Source organism: Emydura macquarii, unplaced genomic scaffold (assembly GCF_026122565.2).
Source record: "Emydura macquarii macquarii isolate MOO-44397 ecotype Brisbane River unplaced genomic scaffold, CSIRO-AGI_Emac_v2 contig_1253, whole genome shotgun sequence".
NCBI classification, from domain to species: Eukaryota; Metazoa; Chordata; order Testudines; family Chelidae; genus Emydura; species Emydura macquarii.
In genome coordinates, this window is record NW_027131390.1 from 71,270,600 (window position 1) to 71,292,451 (window position 21,852).

A 21,852-nucleotide genomic window follows, 5' to 3' on the forward strand; every position below is an offset into this window, starting at 1 on the left:
GAATCCAGGTCTCCTAACTCCCATCTGTACCCTATCCACCAACAGAGAGGGATGCAATAGAGGAAACAAGGAGTAAAAGGAAAGTGAGCAATAAGAAATGAGAATGCTAGGAGTATGAACTGTTGACCTGCTAGTTCATATGAGAATGGTAAGTTATTGCTTTTGATCAGAAGTCTCAGAATAGCAATGGTTCTTTCCTAAGACAGTTAATGTGGACGAAGGGTGTCTGTTTATTAAAGCGTGGGGCCAGGACTCAGGAAAAAGGATTCTATTGTGCCACAGAGGCCTAGAAAAGTCACTTAGGGCCCCATAGTCCCTTCCACATTTGTGTGTGAAGAAGAGCCTGCACCCATGGAAGGAAGGAGCTCCAACTCTGTGGCAAGCAATCTCATGTCCCATGGAAGTTGCCCTTTGGGGTTCCAGTTTTGCAAAGGAATTGAGGATGGCATTGAGCCCTGTATCTCTAGCATAACAAATGGCATTACTTTAATCTGCGTGAAGAGCCAGGCTGGGTTTGCGAAGGTTAGTTCTAGACTGGCAGTTAGTGTAGATTTAGATCTGAATTGTAATCCTAGCATACATGCACACTTCTAATTAGTTGCACTACAATGGGAAAATAAAGGTTATTTGGGATACCTTGAAGCATGTGACATTTGAAAATTATTTCCAATGAATTTTGCCCTTTTCAGTCTAGATTCTGCAGTCCTTATTCAGGAAAACTCCTACTGATTTAAAATCACTGGGTGTTGTGCCTGAGTGAAAAGTGCAAGATCAGATTCTTCATTGTGACCTTAGTGAAGATTTGTACCATTATGTAAAACTGTGGCTGGGAGCCAAGCAGACGGTGGACTGGGGAAAGTTGTAGGCAGAAGTTCTACAGTGAAGCAGGGATAACACAGCTTTCCAAATTCTAATACATTTCCTTTTTCATTGTTAGAAGAAACTGACTTTTGTGCGATCCTTTACCTTTATCACCTGTTACTTCCCTACATATTGCCATGGTAAAACAACCCTGATTATCAGTACATATTTTCCGTGCTCTATTTGCAAAGAAATAGCCTTGGAGACCACATTTTTTTTACGTTCATCATTTGTTTGATTTATCAGTTTCCCACATACTGCATGGTTGGTTTCAATTTACAATATAATCGCAATAATCACATAATGTACAAATAATCAGAATGATAGATTCACATTCTCATTTCTAGTAGTCATTTCATTCTTAATGTGCAAGTTTTACCAAACATTTCTAATTTCCCCCCCTTTTAAAAAGGAATAAAATTTTCTTTTATTCACATTATTAATACCTTTTAAAAGTCCTGAAGGCTCCATCCTCATCTGTGCTGAGTTTATGCTTGATGCATCTGAGGTGCAGGGAAGGTGTCTTTAAGACATCTTTCTGCTCCTTCTATTCTAGGATCTGAAATGGCTTGTGGCATAATTTAGAGCGGCCAAAGCGCTGCTTAAGGTTACTGTGGCCGTGACAGTCCCATACAATTCCACACACTCATAGCAGTTGTGTGTGCTTTGCCCTGCCCCTGGTACTTCCTCATCCTACATGGAGGAGATGAGGAGTAGATGACATAGAGTTACCTAAGCCAACCCTGCACTACTCAAGAATCTCCCTATGTTGGGGGATCTTTGGTTGCCCCTTTAGGGCAGCTTCCCATTTGCTTTATGCTGTTGAGGCCAAGGATTGAACCTCTTGATATGAATTTGCACTAAAATTAAATACTGAGATTCTTCCTCCTCAAATCTCAGTTTCTCTCTCCATAGAGTAGCTGTAAAATATTTGTTGGTGATGTAGACAGTACACTTTTAAAGCTTCATCCTGAATTATGTCTAGTTTCTATAACTTAAATATATTTACTACTTCAGATGCTTGACACCCATAATCCAGTATGTATTTAATCAGTCTCTCATATAATAATAATGTCCAGATTTTAATCTTTGCTGTAAATCTTACTACTCTTTAAAAAAACCCATAAAATTGGTAAAGATACACACCAAGTGCTGTGCATCGGTAATTAGAATTTTACCCTTAAAGATTCTTTTTCTCTCAGGTCTGTGATGCCCCTGGAATAAATCTTAAATTATTTATCTAAATTTTGCATTTATCTTTGAAATATTCAAATTTCAGTTTAGGTTGCTGTCAAAATATTTACTATATAATTTATTTATTAGAGTCATTCAAAATTTTTGTCCCAAATGAAAATTGTTAAACTTCTCCTTTTTTTTTTTTTTTTTTTTACGAAGCATCTTTATTTATAGCTTTGCTGAACATTGTTTTAAGAATATTGAGTTTCCTTTGAAACAGGCAATTTCTATGGATTAGTCTTCAGAAATTAGCATAGCCAGCTGAATCAGTCCTTTCTCATTGACCAAGACATCCGGCTGTACAGCCTCTTTTCTTTCATCTCTGGGCAATGCCCCAAAATTGCTAGTTTCTCAAGGCAGCTCAAGTCCCTTTGTTCTTTAAAAAAAATTTTAATAGTTGAAAATTAAACAGTTGTCACTTCAAATCTGAGATGACTTGCATTTAGTGTTGCACTTATAAACAGCTGCCCAGTACCTAAGTCATAATCCTGCTCCCAAGGAGTCAGAGTGAATTTTGCTATTGACTAGATGAGAAATAGTGTAAGGTCCTTTTAACTTCTGCACAGTGGGTGTAGAAGTGTGGTGAATCAGGCCCATAATCCTGATATCCTGTGATAGTTTTGCTGCCAGTTTTGCAGCTGTTAGGCTAGTTGTGGCAGAGAGTCAGCCATGAAAAGGAGTAACATTCTTCTATTATATGTCCAGTAGGTTCTTACTGCTTCAACACTCATGCTATCTATTAAAAAAGACTACATCATGATTCCCTATCCATGTGCCCCACACAATCAAAATTACAAAAAGGTGACACTCCAGATATATTTTCACCATTTCTGCCAATGCTGAGTGCATGTAATAATCATGTCAACAAAGAAAATTAAAAATACAAAAAAATTGTGATTCCTTTTATTTATTAGACCAATTTGAAAAAATGAAAAACTACAAATGATACATTTTTAGTTACCTCACTAAAAGTGATCATTTACAAGTAGTTCTTTTTTGTAAGTAAACTTTTACACAAAATGAACCTTGATCCACTCTCTGATCTGTGTATAATTATAACTCTTTGAGTATCATATATAACTAATCTCAGTGGGCCCATCCTGGCATCAGTACAGGGCAGAGTTAAGGTTGTTTGGACATCCACCTTTGTATTTCCATATCTTAATGTGTCTGAATTTCTTTTAAATTTAACTCCAAGTTCAATTGTTTTAGAATGCTTGTTTTGGGGATAATTACAACATCCCTGTGTTTTTTTATCCAAATCGTTGATAGGTACTCTCAACCATAACTCCCATCATAAAATAGTTTTTGCCTGGGAATGTAAGTAGAATTTCATTAAATCTCTGCTAGACATTTTTCTGTATTGACAAATCATACAATTTGGTCTTAGTTTTGTAGCGACCTGATTCTTAAGCAACATATTCTTTAAACAATTTCTTTATAATGTTATGGAATATTTTATACTTATTCTATTGTTAAAAAGAATAAGTATGAAATATTCCATAACATTATAAACTAACACTTTCCTTCTGGGAAAATATCCATTTAAAAAAAAGAGAGAGAAGATAAATGCTTGACACTTCCCAGGATTGAGCCTTGAGTAATTTCCTGGATCTGAAGCTATGCAAATGTCTCCTTTCTCTGAGCTTTGACACACATTTTACAATACTAGCTGAAGTTAAATTAAGTCAGTGTTGTAACAATTAAAAAAATCTTCAGCGCTAGATTTCTCATTACTACATTAGCTTGTAATATTTCTCTTAATGGGGGAAAATATAGCTGATTAATTTATTGAAAAAACTGACATGCACATCCTTAGCGATATAGATGCTCTATTTTTAATAATGCAGTTGATCCACATTTCTGTTTATATTTGGAGTCATATTAATAGTTTCCTTTTTTGAGTAAAGTAACCCAGAACCTAAGATATAGGAGGACAAGATTTTCAAAAGTGACTAGTGATTTTGGGCACCTTAAAGGGGTCTGATTTTCCAGGGGGGCGTGTGTGTGTGTGTGAAATCCTGGCTCTATGGAAGTCAGTGGTAGTTTTGCCATTGATTTCAGTGGGGCGAGGATTTCACTTAATTAAACTATTCACGTGAGTGAGGGTTTCTGGAATTAGTAAAGGGCTAATTAGGATAGGGCCCTGGTATGGCAGCTCCTGCACCATGATCGAGACTAATGGCTTGTTTAAACAAACACTTAGTTTGTGGCAAGAGGGGTTTCGAAGCAGGGTAGATCCAAGTGCATTAGGGAACTTTGAGTGTTTGGCTGCAGAGTGCACATGAGTGTGTGATAGGCTCGTATGAGAAAGATTCAAACCCAGTTTGCTGCGAAGTAAGTGTTCATTTAGACAAGTCCAGAGACTTTTGAGATTGCTGTTCTGATAGTTACCTGACTATTATTCTGTGGCTGATGTCATTTAGCAGTTTTTTATGGCTATAGGTAATTCTGATGTTTAAAATGACTATACCTGGTGGGCTTTCAAGCAACATTGATTGTATTCTTTTCTTCCTTTGCTATGCCTTTATGATAGTTTCAAAGACAGTATGGAGAAATCATCATCTTATTCTGACTGGCTAATAAATAATAGCATTGCTGAGCTAGTAGCTTCCACGGGTCTTCCAGTGAACATCAGTGATGCATATCAGGATCCTCGCTTTGATGCTGAAGTAAGATTTTAAAAAAAAAATTAAATACACTGTCATATTTTTGCAGCTCAGAATAATAGAAGTCAAGCAAGTCCAAATGAATATAAAACAAAAGAACATTTGTTCTGAATTATCTCTTTCTTTCCAGTATGTCCTCTATTTGGCCTATCAGCAGCAGCATGGCCTTAAGCAATAACCACTTGTTACAGAAAGACAGCAAAAGGCAGTTTTATCTAGGGGATACAGCACTGTTCCTACTTACAACTATAGGCAGTTACATCACCTACCCATGCCTTGTTTTTCCAGTCTGTAAACTGGGATAATGATGCCTTCCTTTCTAAAGTGCTTTGAGATCTGTGAAAGCTAATTATTTTTGAAAATTCTACCACTGATAGTTCATGTCCCTCGTTAGCAGAATCATAGTAGGTAGCTGTCAGAGATACTGGGACTGTACACACTGAATGTAAACAGGAGCTGCAGTAACATTATCTCAAAAGACATGATTTTTTTGATCCTGCTTAGCAAACTAATTTTATTCCAGTATGTTTTCACAAATAAAATATACACAGTGGGCTAATTTTTTCCTCTCAGATACTTGCATGCAACTTCCCGTGAAGCCAGTGGGAGCTGTGTGTGCATCTCCTACAGCACAGTTTTGCCTGCTGAGATTTAGCAACAGGTAGCAAACAGCACTTTTGACAGCTATTGTCAGCACTGGGTTACTTTCCTAAGTTTGACTCAACCTAAGAACGAAATAGTCCCTGCATGGGTTATTCCTGCTTCCTGGACTGGGATTCTTGTGAGTTTTGGCTCACAGAGCTTTACATTGATCAAATCTGTCTGTCTAGGCAGACAGGAGGTTTTGTCCCCCTACGCATGGAACTGATGGGGGTTGGCCCGCAGATTCTATTGAGAGCCCGTGGAGATGAGGACCATCCAAACAGTGTTCTTGTGCTTCTGTGCTACTTTCCAGTCCCACTGACCTCCTAGGCAGAGCAGTATTTCTACAGGAGCTGTTCTGAGAATCAGTCTTCATCTGCTAGTGCTCACAAACCCCATTCAGGGGTGAGGGAACTGACAGAAATAAATGCCTGCTGGGTTATGATTAACTTGTGCTGGGACCCTTTGTGAAACTGGTGGTGGGAATAGCAGCTACCCTCTGGCCTGGTCAAAGGCCAGTCCCTGCAAAACACGCACAGAGGCCAAGAGGGTCAGTGTTTCTCACATCCGCTCATCCCACTCAGACTGGCTGCTTTTTGCATGCTTTCACTGGCAGAGAAGAGGGCAGGCTTTATCTTGACCATCATGTGCAGATAGTTTCTGAGGATCAGCCCCTATCAGGCCTGGGAGAGGAGGGTAAGCCACCTGCCCATCCCTTGGGAACAGTGACCCGTCAACTCCATGGATCTGACTTTTTCCAGAGATGCTGAACACCCACAATTCTAACAGAAGTCAAGGGGAGCTGCACGTGCTGAGCAGCTCTTAAAATCAGGCCCTGGTTTCCACAACTCAGTTTCCACTCCACGTAGAGAATGCTTTGGCTCCGAATTTTAAATTTTGTTATTGGTTGAGTTACAGTATAGAAACTCGTTCTCTGGCATTACACATGTAGGCTTCAGACCATGTCAGATTTGGAATATTTCAAGTTATCATTCCAGTTTCAGCTAAATAACTGGGTTACAGTGAGTTATGGACAGAGGGGCAAATTCCACCCTGCATTATATCCCTTGCAACACCACTACTTTAGTGACTTGCTTAGGAGTTGGGCAATGGGTTCACAGTAAGTTAGTGCACAGTTCCGTCCAGTGAGCCTGTTACATTACATTACTACAATGAGCACCTTCCATTTTGGTAGTTTCCATTTTGTGTATAGGGAAGAGCTCTCAAACCAGCAGAATCTGTCAAACGGAAAAAAATTTGAAGTGTGCACCCACTGTACTACTTTATGGGAAAACTATGCTAGCATTAATTTATTCAGAATTTCAGAAAGCACAATTAATGCCTGGGGAATATTTCCTGCCAAAGTGATATGCTGAAGTAAAACACGGCATACCCTTGATGTGTCTGCAGTCATATTTTAATATGCCATGTTCTGATTAATAATGCAGCCATCTCATATTTGTTTCAAATTTACTGAAAGTCTATGCCAATAAGAGATACTGACTAACATAAGAAGAATAATGATGCAAATTACCAAATATAAAGGGCAATAATTATTTTCTGTTGGTATCATCATAAAAACTTAATTCCCCAGGCCAGTTGTTAGAAATAATGATTTCTGGAGACAATCAAGTGTATTAAAAAAAAGATGACCATCACTCCTTATTAGTAAAATAAAACATGTCCTTGTATTTGTAATCATGTTCTATTGTCTACTACTCTTACAAAAGCTCTCTTTCCTCCACACTAATTTTTGTTTTTAAATGAAATTCTGAGGCTTCATTGTAAAATCACTTTCACTGAACATTTAGTACTGAGGTATCTTCATTAAGCTTATTTTAAGATCTACATCAAGATTTCCAAAAACTCAGACAATAAATAAAACCTAGCAGTTTTTCCCCCAAAAGACTGCATTATATTGAAATGGGCCATAGGAAGCTCCATCTTATGAAAATTTACAGCATGGAAGAAAAAGAATACATGTAACTGATATGTAATTGCTCTGTTAATGCATATGTTTTAGAATTTGCACCTGTGAGATTATAATACGTATTGGCACACATATCAGTATGAACTAATACAAAAAGGAGGTTCCTTTTATATTATATTCCATACATCTATGTAACATTTTTTAAAATGACATACTACCTAGGTATACTAAACACAAGTATCCACAAGGTGATCGCTTTCAATTTTTATTTCATCACCATTTTGAAAGGGGGGGGCGAAGAAACCACAATTTTGGAGAATAATATATCAACAATATAGGAAAAGTTAACCATGGAAAATGCTAATGGGGCCAAATTCATCATTGATGTAATTGTTCCTCTCAGTTGAGTTCAACTGAGTTGTGCCAGGCTGGCTCAGTTATATAAATCTGTACTCAAACATACTGCCTTCTGAACCTTGATGATTTTCTAGGATAAACGTTATTCCCCAATTTTCCTATCTTTTTTGTATTTTGCATCAAGTAAATGGAAGACTATCTCTAGGTAATTGGCAAAACATGACACAATCATGAGGGATTGAAGGTCATTGTTAGTTATGATCAACATTTGGTTGTTTGAGAGGGTTTGGACATTCAGTTGGTAATCTGAGTTCAGTACATTCCACCTATTCCTTCTTCTGCTTAAATATAATTACCCATTTCTTCACAGAAGAGTCATAAGACTAATAGGGCTATTTCCTCTCATGGATTTTATATGGGACTTCCCATTGATTTCAATTAGAAGTTCCACAGATGTATCGATGGCAAGATATGACTCTAATAGTAAACTGAATTGCTTCAGTTGAATAGCAGTTCCCCCAAGTCCTCAGTTGGAGGTCATTATAGAGTCAGTATGCAGCTGCTCACATTACAGACTTTGGAACTGCAGCATGAGAGAAGACATCTGTTCCCAGTACATCGCTTCTTTACAGAATTGTAACCTTTGCGCCTCATCTCTTATTTGTAGTTTTTCACTGTTTCTCCTGCTGTTGGTTGACAATAGCACCAGCAGCATCTCCTGATCTCTACCATTGACTGAGAACCGCAGCTACTCACAGCCCACCCTTTTAGCCCTCTTCAGTCTCTCTTCAGGGTTTGAAGAATCACTTACCTCCCTTGGGATGTCTTGCAGCACTAATTCCAAAGAACAGCACAGAAAATGGAGAATCCATGGCATTAAAAGTACATTGCAAAGCTTCAAATCACAGTATATTACCTCAAAACTAGCAGGGGAGGCAAAAGGTCTTTTTTGAATTACAGATAACATCTACATAGTAAATCTCACATCCTGATTTTTGACCACAACCCTCAGTTCCTCCTGAACTTGTCTTTTTCCTCCCACCCAGTTCCCAGCTCACTTCTTACCTTCAATTTTGCAAATCTTTCTTAACCCATATATCTCCTCTCTTTCTTATTGGCTGTTTTTCAAACCCAGTCTCAGATTAACCTTTGGGGAGGGCACCACACCCTTCTTTTGATCCCATTTAGCAGGTGATTCATATTTCCTTCCCTAAGATACCAATATAGTTGACCCAGGAATGATCTCCTCTTGGCATAGCCCTTCCTTGAAACTGTTCTATTCAGCTGTTATCGAAATGACTGGGCATTGTGTCAATCACATTTAGTCCTTAGTTCAGGTCAAGAGCCAAACATTGTAAGTTCTCTGAGACAAGTGCTATGTTTTCATATATGTTAAGACAGTTTCTAGTCTAGGTCCTGATTCAGCCAATACTTTGGGCCAAGTCCTGCTTGCTTCACTCATGCAGGTAATCCTACTACAGATTATGCTTCAATGGGAGTTTTGCCTGAGTAAGGCCTGCAGGATTTGACCCACGTGGGAATTAAATTGATTTGTAACTATGAGCTTGTTGAAGTCCTCCTTGATGTTACTATTAGTGGGACATTAGAGGACTATAATTAGCTACCCAAATACTGTACCAGTGGCTAAAGTTCTCATTTCTTACATCCTAGGCTGACCAGTTTTCTGGCTTTCACATAAAGTCTGTTCTTTGTGTTCCTATATGGAATAGCAACCACCAAATAATTGGTAAGATATTTTTCATAACTGAGTTCAGCATTGTGCTAATATGAATTTACTTCTGTCTTTTTAATTCTGTGTACCTTTTTCTCAGCTGAATATTGTTAAGTAGTTACGATACCTAGGATGCATGCTAAGTACCCAAAAAGGAATGTTTTGTCTTGGATACTGTATGGTCTGGTTTTCAGCTTTCCAATTGCTTCTTTGTTATATTACTTGAAATAATAATCTCTTTGTTGAAACTTCAAGGTGAAAGAGATGAAAACTGATAGGTTCCTCTAGCAATTTTCATGAAAATGTGTGTACCATATTGCAGTGCTGACACTAGGCATAACCAAACTAAGTAATTGTTTAGGGTCCCAAGCAGCTCAAGGGAGTCCCTCATTTGCTTTTTTAGTATTTGTTGGGGGAGAGGCGAAAAAATATTCCTGTTTAGCCCGCCTGTGCTATATTGAGACATCATTCAAGAGCCTCCTTTATCTGTGCAGTTGAGGCAGTTGTTGGTCTGATCCTGAAAGGTGCTTAGTACCATCTGTAAGGATTTCATTAGACAAACAATTATATGATTTTTGCACACAAAAGGGAAACCCTCTAAAATTATAGAGCCGGATCCTCATAAATTCTCAGAGCTCAGTTAAAGTCAATGGAGCGGGGACAGTTTACAGCAGCTGAGGATCTGGCCCATAGCCCATATGTTACGGAAGGCAATCAATGAGAGTTGAGATTGGTACGTATGATGCAGATGTGATGTTCACTCCTCACATCACAGATTCAGGCCCTGTGTGCTTAACCAACCAATACAAGCATGGTAATTGTGCCTTTTAAAAAATGTGGTTCATAATGTTTATTTCATAGAAGGAGGCAAAAGAGAAACTCACTGATAAATCTTACAATATTTTGTGCGGTCTGTAAGTAAAATAGAAGGAATAGTCTTTCACAAAGGAATTCAATATTGACTTATCTAGAGCCACCAGCTTGAATAGATTTTTCTCTACAAGTTGCTTAATAGAATTGGATATTTATTGACTCAGCAAAAGGTTGGGCCAGCCTTGGGGGAAAAGAGACTTATATATGTGGGTCATAGTAAATTAGCTAAGATTTAGGAATGAAGGCACTGATTCAGCAAGTTACATAGGCATGTACCAAGAAGTCTTTGAGACTACTTATGTGCCTAAAGTTTGTCAAATGCTTAAGTACCTTACTGACTCAGGGCCTTAATCTCTCACACAAAGCATTGGAGTAATACTCTGTAAACTGCCAATATTCCACTTGCACAGCAGAGAAAAACAGCTAAAAGTTGTTTTGATGCCATGATTCAGTTTACTAAACAATGAGAATTTCAGATATTACTATTTGATTACTATTTTTCATAATAAAATATTTGGAGTTTTGCTTTAGCGTTGGAAAAATATCATAATTAGTAATGAACAGAATGTCTACATTATGAATTAATACACTTTAAAAGTTTTGTCTTTTAACTTTCTAAAGGTGTAGCTCAAGTGTTGAACAGGCTTGATGGGAAACCTTTTGATGATGCTGATCAAAGATTATTTGAGGTAAGATGTACTTAACTTTGCAACAATTCTGTACTCTGTCAGCATAAATTCTGTATTGTTGGATATTGAGTGTTGTTTAAACTTAACTTGCAAGGAAAAGGCTTACACTGTCTATATTACTAATCAGCAGGTTCTTCATTGATGCATTTGGATTCTAGCATATCGGTGGCAGCTGTTTTGGAGAGATGCCCCCACTCCATTCCCTGTTTCATCTTTCATACCATTAATCAAGAATCAGAAAAAAAATCTTATTCTGACCCTGACCTGCAATGGAATAGGATAAATTTAGAGATAGATTCCAAGCTACAAAGTTGGAATCCTGATCTGAATTTCTCCAAAAATTGAGAAGTTCACACATGGTGTTTGGCAAATCTATAAACAAACATAAATAATAAGAGGTATTAAAAACTGATATTATCTGATAGTTTAATGATTATCCAATTAAAAACTATCCTTTCTAGCATCTCTCAGATCTAGTTTATTTGCTTCTTAGATGTTGCAATTGTAACTTTTCCCTATGAGTGCTATGTATAAGTGTTTTGGCATATTTGTGGCCAAATTAAGAGTGGATATAATTTATTTATTTGTATTGCTGTAGCAATTCAAATGCTCCAGTCAGGACCAGACTCCCATTGCACTTTGACCTATACAAACACACAGAACAACATACAGTTACCTAATCAGGTTCTTCTCATAATCATTTATCTTACAGAACAGCTTTACTGAACTGCATTCCCAGCCAATATGTCCTTAATCTAAATACAATTATTTCTACAATGTGTCTGTTTTCTAGTTTACTACTCATCCTATTGTCTTAAACATCTAAAACAGCATTCATCTTTGTGCTGATATTTTAAATGAATTCTTTCTTGTTAGGCTTTTGTTATTTTTTGTGGCCTGGGCATCAACAACACAATAATGTATGACCAAGTGAAGAAATCTTGGGCAAAGCAATCTGTGGCTCTTGATGTAAGTATATGATCAAGATATTCAAACACTCTCTGTAAACCATTTTTGTTATAAAGATATCATACATAAAAGGTCATTCTACTGCAGAATTTATCACAGTGAACTTTGTAGTTAGCCTCATTTTCTAAATATACAGTTCCGTTTGCTTAGAATTCTTGTTTCATTAAGATAACACTAAAGAGATTACATGGGATACATAAATTATAATGAACCCAATCTTCAGTTTATTTAACTTAGTGTCGCTCAAGAGAATTCCCCAGTTGCAATGTACATATACCAGCTAAGTATTGAGCTGATAATGTCTATCTAATGGCATACATTTTATTGTGATTCATAGAAGTAAAAAAGGATGTGGTCCCAGCCCTATGGAGCTTGCAATCTAAATCAGATAAAACCCAGCAAATGGTGTAAAAGGAAGGGGTAGAAAAGGGAAAAACAACATTTTAAAAAATAATAAAATTAATGAGAGTCATGTTATGTTATGAATGAAGCTTATAAATTCCCACACTGTGAGGAAAAAAATAAATAGCACTAAAGTAGAGGTCAGCAGTAGGAAGTAAGGTGAAAAAAAAAGTTTTGAGCAGGGATTTGAAGGAAGAAAGTGAAGATCCTTGGGGCATTGGAAAAGGGCAGTTATTACAGGTATGTGCATGGAGGGAGGGGAGAAGGTGTGTCAGAATTTCTTTGTTTTACTTCCAGTCCACAGTTGGATCAGAAGAGTGCAGTTACTGAAAATTTGTAGAACTTGATATTTCACACAACTGTGGGTGTTTTTTTGTGTTTAAACTTATTCCATGCAATGAAAGAGGCAGAGCAACTGGGAAAAATTCTGAAGGGAAGAGCTGATGTCTTATAGCCATCATGAGGCAAAATCTGTAGCAATCTTTCTTTCACAGTTGTATCCATTATTGGAATAAAGTGAGGGTCTGCCAGAGCTGAATTATGTTCAAGAATGTCACATTTCCTCTGCTAAAGGTCCAGGCTAACATACAGTGAAAGGTCTGCTACATGAATTCCAACACTGCATGTTACAGTATCTCATAACACAACTGCCCTTAACCAGTATGGGCGCCAGAGCACCATCACACAGCTTGCCAGTTGCAGACCAATGAACCTAAAATTGTGGAAAAGGTGTCTTTTTCTTTTCTTGTCCATTATTTCTTAGAAAAAGACACCCTTATGGGAAAGTCTTTAAGGTTACAGCTAAGCTACAGGCTTGTTTGTGTACACATACTCATACTAGGCTAATGAGAACTACCATGAGGATGAATAGTAGTGTTGCTACGGTAGCATGGGCGGCAGCAACGGCAGCAGTTTAGCCGTGCCAAGTACATATCCTATTTTTCAGGCAGATTTGTTCTCAGCACAGCTAAGCCACGTTGCCACTGTCCATGCTACTTTGGCTACATTGCTATTTACACGTGTACTAGCTCGGTGAGAGTTGTGTGAGTATGTGTACGCAAGTTGGGAGTGAACCCCTACCTTATAGTGTAGGCGTAGCCTTAGAATAATGAGGGATGAAACCACTGAGGTTCTATAAAAATTAATCTAAAGTCTGTAGCATTTAAAAAATAATTATTCCTTTTTGTAGTCCTTTTAGAAACATTCTGTAGAATTCTGTAGCAGAATAGAATTCTTTATTAAATTCTATATGATAGTTAAACCCCACTCTGCACAAAAAACACTGTTGAAAGGCTAATTTTCTCTTAAATTCTGTAGATTTTAAGAGAAGTGATGTAACAAGTCTGCCATGAGCTGCTCACATCAACTTCTTTCCCAAAGAAATCAAAGCTTTAAAGCTGGTCATACAGACTTCTGCTACTCCTGCTATGGCTGGCTGTAAATGCAGTGTTGGGGTAGCTGTGTGTCTATTTGACATTCAGAATGATAGCACTATAAATTAGGATTACTTTTTAAATGTTCCTGATGTATTTAAGACACTTCTTAAAAATTGGATGATATAGTTATGATGTAATCAGAGGCCTATATGATGTTTCTAGCCAAATGTGGATCTGATGCAATTACAGCTATGAAATAGAACTCTTTTTCATTAGGGTGTAATGAATTTTTGTCCTTATCCATTAAATATATTAAAATATATGTAGCTAGTATAGCCTTATAAATTAGAGGCTTTACATACGTGCATTTTACAGATGTCATGTTGAGGTTCTTACCCCTCCATTTTCAAAGTGGTGTACAGAGGTTTTAGATACGAGACTCTCACGAAAGTCAAAGGAAGTGAGATGGCTTTAAAAAAAACAAACCACACAGCTTTGAAAAAGATAAGTCTTTTTAAAGGATTTTAGTTACTCTACTGAAAAACAGGGTCTTTAAAATTCCCAGATTTACTGTTTTATTAGAGAAATGGGTGAGAAATAAGTTGAAAATCAATTAAGTTCATGAAAGTGGTATAAATCATCAAATAAAGTTTGCCTGGGAAGACTGTTTCTTTTGCTATGTATCACACCCCCACCCCCACATTATACATGAAGATAATATTTTTCTTGGGTTTCAAGAAATCTGTAATCCACTTGAACTTCATATTCTTGGTTCACACAATTACCAGTAGCCTTGGTTAAAAATATAGTTTAATTATTGCCTGTATGGTTTCCTCTCTTTCTTCTTACATTAGTCTATGATAGCTAAGTTTCAAATTTTTGAATAGTCACATGTAAACTCCCCCTAGTATTTGAAGGGCATGTTTTTTGTCAAGAGAAAAGTAATTTCCCCTAGATTTGCAGTAATGTCTTGGATTTCACACAGAACCTCAACTCCATGATGATGTGGATTCTCACTGTACTTATCTCTTGAATAGACAAATCCACTAGATTTACATAAAACACACAAATGTGGGATATTCAGACCAAAGTTTCCTGAGCTAAGTCATAAACCCCTGAACTCCTATGAAAATGGCACAAGCTATTTTTTGCCCTGGAGATTTTTATCTATGTCAGTATGGTCTCACTCCATAACTCAATCCAAAGCATTTAAGCATGTGCTAAATTTTAAATCCTTTGAAGTCAATAGGAGTATTTACATGATTAAATTTGAGCACATGCTGAAGCACTTTTCTGGATCAACACCTATGTTTGTATGAAGACTTGAGATTTAATAGGGAAAGTGTAAACCCTCTTTTCTTAGGGCTGCTGCAAGACTCCGTATTCTTTACAATTATAATAATCACTATTTGCAAGACCTCACAACCCCAGTTATTTCACATGAAATCACATCTTGGATTGAATCCTCTTCCACAAGAAGAAAAAGAAATTACAGCAAATATTAAATTGAGCTAGGTACAAAGCAAAGAACGTTTAGGTGGGAAATGGCTACTCATTATTTTATGTAAGAAAACAGAATTACTTGGTTGTAAAATACAACTACTCTCTTGGACGGTCTATAAAGATTAATCACCATGTGGTTTGGATGTTGATTAAAGGTATGATGAATGGCTACCATAATTCAATGAACAGTTATTCTTTCCTTAAATGAGAAGCAACCCACAATAGTACTTGGGTGAGATGAGTGCAAGAAATACAGAACAAAAAGAGGCTAGTAGCTCTCTACTGAAGGATGAAGACTCCCTTTCTCAACAATGGAAATACTTTGTTACTCTTTATGTTTATTGATCCAGCTAGATCTGCAATATCTGAGTGGCATTTCAAACTGACATTGAGACCAGATTTAAGAGAAGTCAATTTGATACAGACTATATTGGGATTCACATCCAAAAAAATACAGATACTGCTTTTTACATGGAGCTCTCATAAACACTGGCTAAGAAACAGAAAACAAAAATTGGAATAAGTGGTTAGTTTTCAATATGGCAAAAGATTAACAATGGAATGCCTTAAGGTTTCGTTCCAGGATAAGTATCACTGGGGTCTGGACTCCGGGACCCTGGAGACCCTGTCAAGTCTTACGTACCTAGTATATTTATGAAAGATATGGGAAAGGGAGTGAACAGCAGGATGGCAAAATTAATTTGGAATAACCAAGACTTGAAAAGAGAGAAAATTCAGAAGGACTTACCAAATCTAGCTAAATGAACAACACTGTGGCAGAAGAAATTCATTGTGGACCAGTGCAAGCTAATACACGTCAGAAGGAATAATCTGAACTAATCATTCATATAGCTGGGTTTTAAATTAACAGTAACCAGTCAGGAAAGAGACTTGGGCATTGTTGTGGTGCTGCTAAATGTGTTGTGTGCTGCTAAATGTGCTGCTGTGGCCTGAAAAGCTAATAGAATGTTAGGCTACAAATAGGTTAAAAAAGATCCAAAAATATTATGACATTATATAAACCCATGTTATGCCCTCACTTCAAATTGTTTGTACAGTTCTGGTCACCTTTTCTGGAAAGAGATATAATGGAAATAGAAGGTCTTCAGAGGCCTGGTCTACATTTACTGTGAAATTCGTCTGTAGTCAAGGACGGGAGGTGTGCAAACTATGTAGTATAGCTTGCATATCTCCCTTCAACTTCCTAAATTCTAATGAACACCATATTTAAGGGAATGGCAGCTATAGGCTAGAAATGATAATTTGCTAGCAGTGAGAAGCTTTTGGAAAGGACATATAAGCTCAATACTTGAATGAGAATCATTACTTCCAAATCAAAGTAGAAATAACTATGGACTTTCTCCTCTTTTAATTGCAGGATTTCAAGAGAACTATCATTATGCCTTTGATATTACATTACTTACTGTATGTGGTTACCTATAAAATTATCTGGAATGTAAATGCCTGATGTATACCTGAGAACCTGCAATTAGTTATACTGAATTTGCTGTAATTCACAGCTAACTGATGCTGCATAAATATTACTAAAACTTATTTTTAAAGCAATTTATTAGACAGCATCAAGGAATCCTAATTTCTACTTGTCCACTACGAAAAATTGATTTTTTTCTTTTGTTCTACATCAGGTGCTATCCTACCATGCAACATGTTCAAAGGCAGAAGTTGACAAATTTAAGGTAAGAATTTATGTTTCAGTTTAGCGTACAAAGCCACTGTAAGATCAAATGAATGCAGGTCAGCTAGAAAGAAGAAACAAAACAGTCAATTTTACTTTTACATTTGAAATAGATGCAGAGGCTGCATGGTGCTGACAGACAGTACAAACTGTTAAGGGATGAGTGTAGCTCCAAAAGGCTTGAGGTTAAGATAAGTAGTCAAAACTTCAGAATCTGCAGTACCCAACAGTACTGCTAAGTCTCCTGTTACTAGGTGGATGATAGAAATAAGGTGTTTTCTGTGCCAACTTTCAATTTTCTTTAGTACAGCTAACAAATGTAAATAATGACATACTGAGGCTGAGGAGGCAGCTGATAATTGTGTGTTCATGCTGAATCCTGCAAGATTATCAGGAGTTAATTTTATAAGAAGGGACTACGCTAGTTTCTGTCAGCACTCCCTGTGCACGAATAGCACACATATTTTGAGTGACTCAGAGTATTTGTCTTCTGGAGTGCTTTTCAAGTTGTATATGACGCGTCTAGGAGGATAAGTATGGTCATCTCTCCTATACAAGGTGTATATGAGGCTGATGGGAAGGTTAACTCTTTGTTTTGGGTTGGGTTTTTTTGCCTTCCTCTGCAGCATGGGGCGTGGGTCACTTGCAGGTTTAATCTAGCGTAAGTGGTGGATTTTCTGTAGCTTGAAGTCTTTCAATCATGATTTGAGGACTTCAGTAACTCAGCCAGAGGTCAGGAGTCTATTACAGGAGTGGGTGGGTGAGGTTCTGTGACCTGCAATGTGCAAGAGGTCAGACTAGATGATCATGGTAGTCCCTTCTGACCTTAAAGTCTATGAGTCAGTGAGGAGCTGCGGGCTGTCTCATCCATTCTTTGCTGCACTCAGCTCTGTCTCCATTGCTCCTGACCTGGCTACAGCAATGTAATGAATCAGTGTCTATGAATTTGGGGCTTGGCTAGCTGGCTGCAACTTAATCTGGACAACACTGAGATGATCTTGGTGCGTTGGAGAGGCAGCAAAAGAGTTGGAAGAACTTATATCAGTGCCTGAGCTGATTGATAAAGTGCAACTGCAATTTCTAATTCAGTTGCAAACATTCATTTTGCTATTAAATGCCTAGGCAGCGATCGTGGCCTAGAATGCTGTATGCATCTGTGCCTTATGAAAAGAGTGCAACATTTTCTCTCAAGTGTGTACCTTGCCACAGTTATCCACACCTTTATCTCCTCAAAGCAATACTACAGTGCATACTACATAGGAATACACATTGAGGCCCCTCACAAACTGAAACTAGTGCAGAATATTTTGACCTACTTAATAATAAATTGAATTTCATGTCAGGAGCCTATTACACCGGTGCTCTGGAATCTGCTCTGTCTTACAATCTGGAATTCTAAGTATTGCTTTTAGCTCATAAAGCTCTCAGTGGTTTGGGGTAGAGGTTGACATTTTCAATTTTCATCATTTCCATCACCTGTTCCATATGAAATGGCAGGACAAGTTCAGCAATGTATATAGCCAAACCTAGCAACCACCTTCATCGGCACTGGTTCAGTTTCTGTGGTTGTAGTCTAGACCAAGGGGTTGTAGTCTAGGCTGTTCAAGAGTTACTGAAGTTCAAGAAATTCCAATTTAAAATCAATTTTAATTGTTGCAGCTGAGAATAATACATATTGCTACAGTGGGTGCCCTTTTGAAAAAGAGTTACAATTCAACAGAGAAATCATATAATCAGCAAATGCCATTTTTGAGTTCCCAAAGTAAGAAATGACACTTTGGTTACTATTGCTGCTATTCCCCTATTGAGAATTCACTTCAAAAAAATAAATAAATAAAAGAAACTGCCTTAATTCAAAGTCTACTTCTAGTAGGCCGTGTAAAGATCTCGCCAGGAAAGTAGTGAAAGCACCATTGGTTGGGAGGCTGAAACCCATATTGGACTGTACAGGAGGAAAGTACAATACAGAACATCCTGAATGAGCATGATGATGGACCATATAACCTAATAGGTCTTTTCCATATCTGATTTCTATGATTGTCTCTAAAAAACAGCTCAGTGCTGAGGGGTCGTCATATCTCCACATTATACTTAGTTTTCTACATTTTTGGAAGGGCTTCCACTTCTTGAATTATTGGAAAGTCCCTCTTAAAAATAGCCCTTCACTGATAATAGGTCTTAAAAACTGGGTTGCCTTCTTTTAAAAATGCTTACATTATTAGAAGTTACTCTCTAAATAACCCTGCATTTGGGGTTATACCAAGATTTTATTATAATTGGAGGTTCCATCTCAATAAGAAATCCAATTATATGGATCATTACTCTCTGAAAATTAATGGCCCCAGCCCTTTTCACTTTTTAATCATTAAAAAAATTGACTAAAATAACATGAAAATACATTTATTCCACTGTTTTTGCCTATAAGCAGTTAGGTACTTAATGTACATTTCTCAAAAGGCCAGTCAGTATGAGAGGCAGAATTTTCTATGAAATGTAGGCTTGGTGTAAGTGGGTACAACTCTACTGACTCCATGGAAATTTGCCCATACACTCTGGTGTCAGTGACTAGAAGAATAATAAAATGTAATTTATGTTTTTATCCTAGCTCAATTTATCATTATGATGAGAGAGGAAGATTGGTATTTTGGCTAGGCACTGGAGTGGACTCAGGAGATCTAGGTTCAGTATCCAATTCTGTCACATAATTTCCATGTGACCTTTGGACAAATCACTTAATTTCTCTGGGTGTAATTCTGGCCCCATTGAAGTGCATGGGAAACATTAGCCAATGTCTTCAATGGGCCTAGGATTTCATTCTCTTTGCCTCAGATCCGTTATTTGAAACATTATTATGCAGTTTTACCCTTTGTATGTGTTGTCTATTCCGATTGTAAGCTCTTAGGGTGGCATGCTGTTTCTGTATGCACTGTTAATGTGTATACCTTGTTTACAACAGTGGGGCCATGATCTCAGTTAAGAACAAATGAAATTTTAAGGCCCAAACCTACATTTCTTCCCAATTTAAAAAACAGTCATCATAGTCAATGAGAGTTTGGGGTTAGCATACAACGCAGATTGGGATGGACCATTTTTCAGTTACTGTAGTTATAGAATAACAAGTGGATTTTAGATGGGGGAGGGAATTACGGAAGTTTATACAAGTAGTGCTACTAATCAAAGTCAATCAGGACAAATAGTATTAGGTTTTCCACCATTGTCCCCATAATTGGGATGTGTGTAGTACTCCCATCTTCCATTTGAAAATGGATGTTCCTTATGTGAATGATGTACAGAAGTAAAAGAACAGCACAAGTAAGAGACATTTAAACATAATGTTACACTATGGTCTACAGCTGAACTGGAAAAATCATGGAGCAGGTCCTCAAGGAATCTATTTTGAGGCACTTGGAAGAGAGGAAGGTGATCAGGAACTGTCAGCATATATTCACCAAAGGCAGGTCATGTCTGACCAACCTGATTGCCTTCTATGCTAAGATGACTGGCTTTGTGGATGTGGGGAAAGCAGAAGACATGATATACCTTGACTTTAGCAAAGCTTTTGATACCGTCTCCCACAGTATTCTTATCAGCAAGTTAATGAAGTATGGGTTGGATGAATGGATAATAAGATGTATAGAAAGCTGGCTATATTGTTGGGCTCAATGGTTAGTGATCAACAGCTTGATGTCTAGTTGGCAGCTGGTAACAAGCACAGTGCCCCAGGGATCAGTGCTGGGGCCAATTTTGTTCAACATCTTCATTAATGATCTGGAGGATGGGGTGGATTTCATCCTCAGCAAGTTTGCAGATGACACTAAGATGCGGGGAGTGGTAGATACTCTGGAGGGTAGGGATAGGATACGGAGTGACTTAGACAAATTGGAGGATTGGGCCAAAAAAAATCTGATGAGGTTCAACAAGGACAAGTACAGAGTCCTGCAGTAAGGACGGAAGAATTCCATGCACTGCTACAGACTGGGGACCAACCGGCTAGGCAGCAGTTCTGCAGAAAAAGACATGGGGGTTACAGTGGACAAGAAGCTGGATATGAATCAACTGTGTGCCCTTGTTGCCAAGAAGGCTAATGGCATAATGGGCCGCGTTACTAGGTGCACTGCCAGCAGATTGAGGGAGTAATTATTCCCCTCTATTTGGCACTGGCGATGCCACATTTGGAGTATTGTGACCAGTTTTGGGCCCCCCGACTACAGAAAGGATGTGGACAAATTGGAGAGAGTCCAGCGGAGGGCAACAAAAATAAATAGGGGGTGGAGCACATGACCTATGAGGCGAGACTAAGGAAAATAGGCTTGCTTAGTCTGCAAAAGAGAAGAATGAGGGAGGATTTGAAAGCAGCCTTTAACTACCTGAAAGGGGGTTCCAGGGAGGATGGATCTAGGCTGTTCTCAGTGGTAGTAGATGACAGAACAAGGAGCAATGGTCTCAAGTTGCAGTGGGGGAGGTCTAGGTTGGATATTAGGAAAAAAAATTTTTCTAGGCGGGTGGTGAAGCAATGGAAAGGGTTACCTAGAGAGGTGGTGGAATCTCCATCCTTAGATTTTTAAGGTGTGGCTTGACAAAGTCCTGGCTGGGATGATTTAGTTGGGGTTGGTCCTGCTTTGAGCAGGGGGTTGGACTAGATGACCTCCAGAGGTCCCTTCCAACCCTAATCTTCTATGATTCTATGAACAAATAATTTCTAATAAATAATGTGCTGGACAAATGTAATCTTTTCCTATTCACAGAATGTCCATGAACAGATTCTCTCAAATTTATTTGCTACTCAGAATTATTCAACTTTTTAAATAATATATTTAAACTGTGATGGCTTGCTGTTTGGATCTGTGTTGCTTAGTTTGGACTGGTCACACAAATCACATTATGTTGTTTTTTAGTCTCTGACTGGAACAGCATAAT

The 21,852-nt window shown here is 37.8% G+C and overlaps 1 protein-coding gene across 1 annotated transcript in view; it reads left to right on the forward strand.

Moving 5' to 3' along the window:
• PDE11A (phosphodiesterase 11A) overlaps positions 1-21,852 on the forward strand; it is a 191,312-nt gene that overhangs the window by 94,072 nt on the left and 75,388 nt on the right. The window contains exons 6-10 of the mRNA XM_067549179.1: positions 4,634-4,769; positions 9,367-9,442; positions 10,922-10,989; positions 11,866-11,958; positions 16,886-16,936. Coding sequence (XP_067405280.1) covers positions 4,634-4,769; positions 9,367-9,442; positions 10,922-10,989; positions 11,866-11,958; positions 16,886-16,936 — 424 coding nt within the window. The remainder of the gene's footprint in view (positions 1-4,633; positions 4,770-9,366; positions 9,443-10,921; positions 10,990-11,865; positions 11,959-16,885; positions 16,937-21,852) is intronic.